We start from the raw sequence: 9,135 nt of genomic DNA, 5'->3' as shown, positions 1-9,135 counted from the left end.
TAGCTTCCATTCAGACACAGGGGTCCTGGAGAGGCTGACATAAAAATGAATATAAAAGTCCACTTTTGTTTGCTTGTTCGTTAAAAAAAAAAATACAGGTGCAATTTGAGATGGGAACAGAGCATTTTTCCCCAGTCATTCTGGAAACGCAGCAGCGTGTGTGTTGTTGGGTAGGACCCCAGTTAAGTGCTCCTTTTGCTTCCCATTTTGCATATTGAGAGGCCAGGCTCAGAGATGTCCAGTGACCTGAGCGGGCTCGCACAGCTAGCGACAGACTGGCCCGACCCTCCATCCATGGAATCCTGAAGTCCAGCCCAGCTTCTACCCACAAGATCACAGCTGCCCCAGGCCTCAGGCCTGGAAGGAACCAGGGCAAACATTTACTCTGAATCAGGGCTTGCCATGGCTCAGACACACAAGTGCCCGATTGTCCTGCCACTTCGGTGGGCACCAGGAAGTCCTCAGGGGCAGCGCGTTTGTGCCAGTCACAGCGAAGAAGCCGGACAGTCGGAGCAGGGAGTGGACCCCAAGGGGCAATTCCCACACCTGGACGGACCCACATAGAGCAGGCAGAGGGTAGGGGCTGGGGCCTCTCCCTGTGTCCTCCCAGATGCAGAGCAAGAGCTTAGGTCTCAGAGAACACAAACCTTGGTTGTTTGGACAGATGTTGACCAGGGCAGGGGAGGTGGGGTGGATCCGTTACTCAAACTGAAGAGGGGAGGGTGCCTCAGCCTCCGGGGCCAGCACGAGTGGAAGATGGGTTTTGGGAGTCAGGAAGACCCGGGCCCCCATTCTGCATTTTTCATTTCCTGGCTCCACGGTCTTGTCATGTGCCTGTCTGTGCCTCGGCTTTCCGATCTGTAAAATGGGGGCGGTGACATCCACCCCGCCTCCCCTGGGGCTGCTATGAGAGGAAGACAACGCCCAGCACAGTAAGGGCTGGGACACACAAGCTGCAGAAAGAGTGCAGGGGAAGCCGATGTTCCCAGGGTGTCTGGGAGCCAGAGATGGATAGTGGAGGGAACACAAAGGGAACTGGCATCCTCTCCCCATTTCCATTTCTCTCCTTGCAGTTAGAGACTCAGCTAGAGACCTCTGTTACCGGTGAGCTAGGGGGTCATGCTGGGGAGAGGGGCATAGTGTATTCCAGACCACACTGGAGCAACTTGGAGGCAAGGGGAGGGCAGGGCTGAGAAGAATTGTGCAGAAGTGGGGGGATTGAGGGTAGGTGATGGATGGGTGGAACGGAACTCCAGGGCCTGCGGTGGGGGGCGCGAGAGGGGAATCTGGCGGGAAGGAGCAAACGCCCCCCCCCAATCCCGCCCACCCACTCGCGGAATCGCATGCGCACTGGGGACCCACTGGAAAGGGCTTTTGTTGGGAAAGCGGGCCGGCTGGAGGGGTCGACGCATGCGCAGGCTGCCCAGCCGCCCGGGGTGCGCGGAGCAAAGGGGCGGGGTGGTCGGAGCTGCTGTGCTGGCAGCAGTAGGCGAGGGCGCGGCTGCGGGGTTCCTGGTGCTGTGGACGGACGCCATTGGAGCTCCAGGGAAGGTAAGGATCCAGCCCCAGGCAGGACCAGGAGAGGGCGAGTGGAAGCCGGTACGCCGCGCCCTCCCCACCCCCACCCCCGGATCTGAACAAAGCCCAAGCACGCAGAACCGAACCCGTTGGACCCGCAGTCTAGATAGGAGCGCCCCGCCAGCTCCACCACCTCCGCCGCCAGACGCTGGCTCCACGACCTGAGCCCTGCTTGCACCGGAGCCCACCCTCTGAACCCCTTTAGCAGACCAGTGTGCTGCCTGCTGGGCTTCCTGAGAGCAGAGGCCCCACCCCCACCCCAAGCACGGTGAGCTCAGAGATCACTCCAGCGGAGCTGACCGCTTTGCCCCCTTCCTGGAGTTGCATTTGAGACCTCCGTCGCTCCAGTTTAAGCCTCACCTGGTCCGAGGACCCCACCCCATCCACCCGGAGCGGTCCTATATGAGGCCAACCTAGACCGGTCGGGATCAGCTGAATTCCCCCGACCCGGACCTAGTCAAAGGGTCCCTGCGATTCATTTTCCCAGAGCTTCCCGAGGCTCCCGTGTTCTGAGCCCTCTCATCTCACCTGCTCCCCCGCCCGCAGCCTAGCCCCCTGCTCCAGCCATTAAATTCGAGCGCTTTATTTCTGCCTCTGTCAACGCATCCCCACTGTGACTCTTGGGACCCATGCCCGCCAGTCCACCCCCTGTTCCAATCCAGCCACTGGGATGGGGAGCCTGCCTGTCCTAAAGTCCCCTTTCAGTTTCGGGTCTCCTCCGACCTCCCCTATCCTTCTCCTGGGGTTCTGTCTCTGACAGACTCTTCCCCCTGCAGCCCTCACTCCGCCACCCCCTTGTACCTACTGCCTGGTAACCTGATGATTGCTGCCCCCTCCCCAACCTCCCAGGGATCCCGCCCCTTCCCCCGGAAGAGGCCTCCCCCTGCTTTCTCAGGCTGAGCTCTCTTCTCCTTGGGACCCCCAGCATGGCTGAGGGAAGCTACCGCATGGAATCCGAAGGCTACAACGTGGAAGACATGGACGAGGGTAGCGATGACGTCGGGGAGGAAGAGATGGCTGAAGGAAACGACTATGAAGAATTTGGTGCTTTTGGAGGCTACGGCGCCCTCACCAGCTTTGACATCCGTATCCTCAGAGCCTTTGGGAGCCTGGGTCCAGGCTTCCGCATCTTAGCGGTGAGGCCCCTTGGCCACCTGCTAGCCCTGGGCCTTCTCTCCTGTGACTCCAGGGAGGCTGAGGGTGAGGGTGGGTGAAGGGAGAGGGTTGAATGGGGAAGGACTGCCCAGCTTCCCCAAACCTTCCCTCTCCTGCTGGGAGAACAGGGGTTGGGGAGGCTGTGGGGGTGGTCGGGGATGCTGGCCCCTGAGAGGAGGCTGGCCAGCACAGGGAGAGCCTGTGGAGCTGTCTGCCTTCCCCTCCCCTCCCTGGTCTTGCAGAATGAGCCCTGGGAACTGGAAAACCCTATGCTGGCCAGGACTCTGATGGAGGCATTTCGACTGGATCCAGAAACACTTGCCAACGAGGCTGCCGCCCGTGCTGCCAGCGTAGCCCGTGCCGCCGCCTCCAACCAAGCTGCTCGGGCCGCTGCCGCTGCCGCCCGGGCCACCTACAATCAGGTGGTCGCTAACCACTCAGTGGCCACAGGCCAGGCCTCAGGGGGAGATGCCCAGCCCGAGGCTCAGGCAGCCACCCCTGAGACAAGCCTCGCTTCTCCGCACAGCTCTCAGATGCTAGTCAACAGCGAGATGGCCGCCCCCGGGGCTCCCGCAACCTCCACGCCGCCCCAGACATCCTCCCAGGGCCAGGAGGCTGCTAGCGAGGGCCCTAGTTCGGCCTGTGTTTTCTCCCAGGCCCCGTGCACCAGTGGGACAGAGGCCACCCGGCCCAAGACAGCCCTCCTGGGTCAGAACGATGTCTTTGATTTCAGCCAGCCGGCAGGTGTCAGTGGCATGGCCTTCCCACGCCCCAAGAGACCCGCCCCAGCCCAAGAGGCTGCCACAGAGGGCCCCAGTGCTGCCTCCGGGGGACCGCAGGCGGCCTCTGCCGGGGAGGGGGCAGCCACTAGGCCCAAGACGACCAAGTCTGGGAAGGCTCTGGCCAAGACTCGGTGGGTGGAGCCTCAGAATGTGGCGGCAACAGCCGCTGCCAAGGCCAAGATGGCCACGAGCATCCCTGAGCCTGAGGAGGCAGCTGCCACCGCTCAGCAGAGTGCTGAGCCCAGGGCCAGGACTGGAGGCAAGAGGACAAAGAAGGTGAGACCTCCATGCTGTCCCCAGCCCCCCTTGGCTCTCCTGCTTTCTCTGCCCTCTCCTCCCTCTGCTTCCTCCTCTCCTGTGCCCCGCCTCTCCCCTCCCCTCCGCTCCCCTCCGCTCCCCTCCGCTCCCCTCCCCCCCTGCCCTCTTGTTCTCTCAGCTGGCCCGTGTTTCTCCAAGGCACGTTTACTAGCATGTTTTTACTCCACGGAGTCCCTACCCTCGGGCCTGGAGGGAGGAGTGGTTGGCTCAGTGCCTGGCACTTAGTAAGCACTCAGCACATGTCATCCGCTGTTCGTACTACCCCTGTTTCCAAGTACCTGCTCTGGTTAAGATGTGTGCCAAGCCTTTTGGACCGGGAGCCTGCGGGCCCTGAGTCTGTCCTCTCTCTAATGCTACAGTCCAAGCACCTGGATGACGAATATGAGAGCAGCGAGGAGGAGAGAGAGCCTCCCGTGGTCCCACCGACCTGGAGGGCATCGCAGCCCCCAGTGACGACGGTGCGGCCTCAGCCAGCCCCCCGGCCCCCGATGGCCCTGAGGTCCCAGGTACCCTCACGGCACGTACTGTGCTTGCCGCCCCGCAACGTGACCCTTCTGCAAGAGAGGGTAAGAGGCCTGCCTTTCCCCATCTCCCTCCTCCTCCCCAGGGGGCCAGTTCTTTGAGGTCCCCCACGCCTTGATCCCCCATGTGCTCTTCCTTCTCCAGGCAAATAAGTTGGTGAAATATCTGATGATTAAAGACTACAAGAAGATCCCCATCAAGCGCTCAGGTGGGCAACCTGTGCCCCTCCCTGATCTCTGCCCTCCCCCCCTCCCCCAGCCCTGTCCTGTGGGCCTCCCATCACCTGCCCGCACCCATCGGGCCCTGGCTGATTGATCGCTCCGGGTGCACAGTGTGGGGGCCTGCCTGACTGCGCCCCCCTCAGCAGGGATGACCGAGGGGCTGCTGCCCTGTGGCCCCTGCTCAGCCCGGTGCTTTCCTCGCCCTCCTCTCCCGCAGACATGCTGAAGGACGTCATCCGAGAATACGACGAACATTTCCCTGAGATCATTGAACGAGCAACTTACACTCTGGAGAAGGTGGGCACGGGGCCGGGGGAGGGGGCAGCCCCGTGGAACAGGAGCAGCAGGGAACCTTGCACCCTGCAGCCCCCGAGACCCAATGTGGGGAAGCTCTGCTGTGGAAGGGAGCCCTCCTTGGCCTCTGCACACGGGAGCTTCCACTGGGTCCCTCCTTCCCTAGGTGCCTCTCCCTCGTGCTCCTCTCCGAGCATGTCTTGTCTCCTGACGTGGGACCCATTGCCTCAGCCGGCAGTGCCAGAGCTCCCACAGGGCAGTCCCTCTGTGGCCCCTCTCCTTCCGTCCACGCCCAGGGCTTTGGGTTCCCCACTGAGGAAAAGTTCTAACGGGGAACTGAGTGGCTGCCTGCAGGCAGGATGCCCAGCAAGGACGTTTGATCTCACGTTCTGTTTTTGTCCCCCACGTAGAAGTTCGGGATCCACCTGAAGGAGATCGACAAGGAAGAACACCTCTACATCCTCGTCTGCACCCGGGATTCTTCAGCCCGCCTCCTGGGAAAGTGAGAGAGGGCAGGAGGGTGATGGCCTTCCTTGGTGGTGCCTCCCCACCGAACTCAGGAAAACAGGAAAACAGGGTGGAGGGCAGAGCCCAGCTCCCACCCACAGTGAGCAGGGCCATGTAGTTGAGGGCTGGCAGGGGCAGTAGCCTGGGGCGAGGCCTTGCTGCTCTCCAGGCTTCACCGCTGCCCACCCTTCCCCCAAGTTCCTAGGAAAACAGGCCTCTTGCTCAACTCTTCCTGTCAGCGCCTGGCCAGGGCTTGGCAGAGTGGCCCTGAGGGGAGCCTCCCGTCGAGTTGGGCTCCCGATGCGATGAGCCGAGGGCAGGGAAGGGCTGGTTGTGTCTCTGGACGTGGTTCCCAAGCGTTTGCTCCCCGCCTAAGCCCATCCTCGGCGCTACCCTGGGAAGAGGTGTTCGCATCCTCCCTTGATGGACGAAGTGACTCAGTCTCAGGCGGGGGAGTGAATTGTCTGGATCAGGTAGCAGGCAGTGCAGAGTGGGAGGGACTGCCCGGTAGTGCAGCGGTCTGGGAGAGGCGAGGCAAGGTGGGTGAGCCGGCTGTGGTCTCGGGGAAATGGCTACTGGACAGGATCCCTCTTCCCGCGCCTTCAGGACCAAGGACACTCCCAGGCTGAGCCTCCTCTTGGTGATTCTGGGAGTCATCTTCATGAACGGCAACCGTGCTAGCGAGGGTGAGTGGCTGACCTGCAGCTGGGGGGTCGCCCGCGGTCTGACCTTCGTGCACTAAGTTCTCGTACCTCATCTCCCCTCGTAGCTGTCCTCTGGGATGCTCTACGCAAGATGGGACTACGCTCCGGGTATGACTGGGGGCTCAGGGCTCCCACTGCCCTGTGTGTCCTTGGCCACAAGAGGCCCCAGGATCGCGGTAGCCTGGTGGTCTGGGTGGGGAGTGGCGTCCTGGACTAGGTACAGTGCAATGGGTCCCACCAGGGTGGTGGAGAAATGGTCCTGAGCTCTGAGTCCCCTCTCTGCTTCGTGTGGCTGCCCTCTTCCCGCAGGAGGTCTAAGAGAAACTGTCAGGACTGGAGGCTCCATCAGACCCCTGTCAGGGGCATGGCTGAGCAGTGGCTTCTGCTGCCTGCCCAGGCCTCCATGGGGACGCTCTCCAGGCCGGGGAGTGCTCAGTCCTGCTAGGGAGGGCTCCAGTCCTCCAGTGTCTCTAGTCCTGGATTCCTTTCCTCGCACTCAGGGTCAGGCACCCGTTCCTTGGCGATCTGAGGAAACTCATTACAGACGACTTTGTGAAGCAGAAGTGAGTACTGACTGAGTTAACTTTGCCTCACACCCAGACCTTCCTCGTGTGCTGGCCTGACTGAGGAAGCCGTTCCTCAGCCCACACGTGAAGGAGAGGGACAGTGTGCGGTGTGAGTGAGGGGCTGTGAGCGTTGGGGGAGGAGGGTTCCGGGGAGGTTGGGAAAAGGGGGCACATGTGGACCGAGAGCACGAGGAGGGCGGGATGCAACCACCGCCTCATTCATCACCTGCCCCCCAGGCTCTTAGAGAACGTCCCCTCCTTTACATCTCAGGAGCAGGCCGCCCAGAGGGTGGATGTCTGAGCGTGGCCTCGGCGGGTTAAGGGCCATTTGAGCCTGGAGCCCTGCCCTGCTGACCTCCTAGCTGAGGCCCAGCCTGTCCTTGGTGCTTGAAGTCCACGTGTGCACTCACACAGGCCCGTGAGCGAGCACAGCACCCCCACCCCCAGACACACACACACACACCAGTGATGGGGAGGATGCCTGGTGTGCGCTGCTCTGGGCTGGCAGTATCTTGAACTCACTGTCATTTTCTGTGGGCGACTGCCCCAGGGCTCAGCCAGGCCACCAAGGAGCCCCTGTGGTGGGCTGTGCTCAGAGCAGGGGGCCTGAAGAAATGTCTCCTCTGTTTACAACACACCCGACAGGGATCTGGGTTCCTTGTGAGCAGAGGCACGAATCTCATGGCCTTCCTGAGCAAACCCCATACACGTGTCCCCCCGCACTTCCCCGTGGCCGCTGGGCAGGACCAATGGCCTGAGGCTGTGAAGGCCTCATCATCAGAGCAGACAGCCCGGGAGCGAGCCTGGGAAGGAGGCAAGGGCTGGAGGGCCAGGGCAGTCCTGCAGGAGCCCGGGCTGGGAAGGGGCCGCCTGGGAGCCATTCGTGCGGCAGCAGGTCTGTGTGGCTGGCGGCAGGTTTCTTTTTCTGTCTCGCTTAGGTACCTGGAGTACAAGAAGATCCCCAACAGCAGCCCCCCTGAGTATGAGTTCCTCTGGGGCCTGCGAGCCCACCACGAGACCAGCAAGATGAGGGTGCTGAGATTCATCGCCCAGGTAACGTGGAGCCTCTGTTCAGGGCCAGGCACTGGGGCTGGCGCTTCCCGTCCCTTGTTCGTTCCTGGGTCCCGGACTTGTCCTGCCGTTCATCCAGTGAGGATAGTGAGGCCACAGAGGTTCCCGATTCACTCACTCACACAGGTTCGCAGACGTAGGGAGTGGAGGGGGCGGAATCCCAGGTCTGGCGCAGAAGAGTAGGAGCCCGATTCCAGTTGGGTTGATTTTTACAAAGACTCCATCAAGCGCTGAGGAAGGGGCAGGCAGGAAGCAGGTGCTCAGCGGAGGAGGGGGGCAGCTGTTGGGACGGTGCTGTTGTTCCATGGCAGTATCAGAACCGAGACCCCCGGGAATGGAGGGCTCATTTCTTGGAGGCCGTGGATGACGCTTTCAAGACGATGGATGTGGATATGGCTGAGGAACACGCCAGGGCGCGGATGAGGGCCCAGATGAACATCGGGGACGAGGCTCTGGTTGGGCGGTGGAGCTGGGACGACATACAGGTCGAGCTGCTGACCTGGGATGAGGACGGAGATTTCGGCGACGCCTGGGCCCGGATCCCCTTCGCTTTCTGGGCCCGATACCATCAGTACATTCTGAATAGCAACCGTGCCAACCGGAGGGCCACCTGGAGGGCTGGCGTCAGCAGCGGCACCAATGCTGCGGCCAGCACCAGCCTCCTCGACGGCCCCAGCACCAGCTCCACCATCCGGACCAGAAATGCCGCCAGGACCAGTGCCAGCTTCTTCTCCTGGATTCAGTAAGGTTCCGAGTCCATCCTTGAGATTATGAAAGGGGGTCGGGGTGGCGGGGCTGCCAGGAGGCAGGGAAAGCCTGGGCATGGGGGGAACGAGGAGAACATGAGAAGACACTGGGTCTGCCCCTTCTCTCCCTCTCGTCTCACGTGTCATGGGACTTCTGCTGTGGCCTTTGTGTCTTGGGTGTGCAGGCAACGCTGAGGAGCCCAGCAGCCCCTTCGAGCCCGAGTGCCGCCTCGGCCCCTCCCGACAGAGCACTCTAGGAGCATCTCCCTGTCCACCGTCCACGGAAGACGGCTTGCAAGATGCAGCGCTCTCTGCCCTTCCCGCTTTCGTCGTGTGCTTTTGTCGTGCTGTCGTGGTTTTGGTATCAGTGTTTCATTAAAGTTGCAAAATCAGCCTGGACTCTGCCTCCTTTTCCTGGGCAGGTGTGGCAGGTGCTCGGGCCCTCTGGGACAGGTGAGGCCAGGCCGCCTCAGCCTAAAGAGCAGGGAGGCGTGGGGAGGGCCTGGGAGGTGCGCGGGTGCCCGCTGAGCGTGGAGACCGTGAGCTGTGAGAGGCTCCGACCACACGGTTTCGTGATTTCCTACACGGTGGGGCCCCAGTTAGACACCAACGGGGTTCCGCAGGAGCAGGGATGGGGTGGAGAGCTGTGGGCTGGTGGCCGGTCCCTCCCA

The 9,135-nt window shown here is 62.0% G+C and overlaps 1 protein-coding gene and 1 non-coding gene across 4 annotated transcripts; both read left to right on the top strand.

Annotated features, from left to right (window-relative positions):
• Positions 1 to 1,392: 1,392 nt before the first annotated feature.
• On the top strand, positions 1,393 to 8,856 carry LOC141576273 (melanoma-associated antigen D4). 3 transcript variants are annotated; one of them, XM_074359047.1, is made up of 13 exons: positions 1,393 to 1,551; positions 2,504 to 2,714; positions 2,976 to 3,791; positions 4,193 to 4,399; positions 4,500 to 4,563; positions 4,794 to 4,873; positions 5,281 to 5,372; positions 5,984 to 6,063; positions 6,147 to 6,189; positions 6,582 to 6,644; positions 7,586 to 7,700; positions 8,030 to 8,460; positions 8,650 to 8,856. In XM_074359047.1, the coding sequence occupies exons 2-13, from the start codon at positions 2,505 to 2,507 to the stop codon at positions 8,657 to 8,659; spliced, it is 2,211 nt and encodes a 736-aa protein (XP_074215148.1). In that variant the 5' UTR covers positions 1,393 to 1,551; position 2,504; the 3' UTR covers positions 8,660 to 8,856. The 3 variants fall into 3 exon arrangements, with proteins under 3 accessions (XP_074215148.1, XP_074215150.1, XP_074215149.1); XM_074359049.1 differs by having other exon boundaries at positions 8,030 to 8,465; XM_074359048.1 differs by lacking the exon at positions 1,393 to 1,551 and adding an exon at positions 1,610 to 1,846.
• On the top strand, positions 7,231 to 7,358 carry LOC123617203 (small nucleolar RNA SNORA11). Its single transcript, XR_006725332.1, has one exon. It is a non-coding gene; the product is annotated as a small nucleolar RNA SNORA11 (small nucleolar RNA).
• Positions 8,857 to 9,135: the final 279 nt, after the last annotated feature.

The sequence above is a fragment of the Camelus bactrianus genome, chromosome X (assembly GCF_048773025.1).
Source record: "Camelus bactrianus isolate YW-2024 breed Bactrian camel chromosome X, ASM4877302v1, whole genome shotgun sequence".
In the NCBI taxonomy this organism is placed as follows: Eukaryota; Metazoa; Chordata; class Mammalia; order Artiodactyla; family Camelidae; genus Camelus; species Camelus bactrianus.
This window is presented reverse-complemented; position numbering and strand designations above follow the sequence as displayed.

What these genes read in the sequence shown, in the direction of transcription:
- LOC141576273 (XM_074359047.1), top strand. Translation starts at nt 2,505, where the DNA reads ATGGCTGAGGGAAGCTACCGCATGGAATCCGAAGGCTACAACGTGGAA. An exon ending in GAGGCAAGAGGACAAAGAAG is followed by an intron (nt 3,792 to 4,192) that starts GTGAGACCTCCA and finishes CTAATGCTACAG; the next exon opens with TCCAAGCACCTGGATGACGA. An exon ending in GATCCCCATCAAGCGCTCAG is followed by an intron (nt 4,564 to 4,793) that starts GTGGGCAACCTG and finishes CCTCTCCCGCAG; the next exon opens with ACATGCTGAAGGACGTCATC.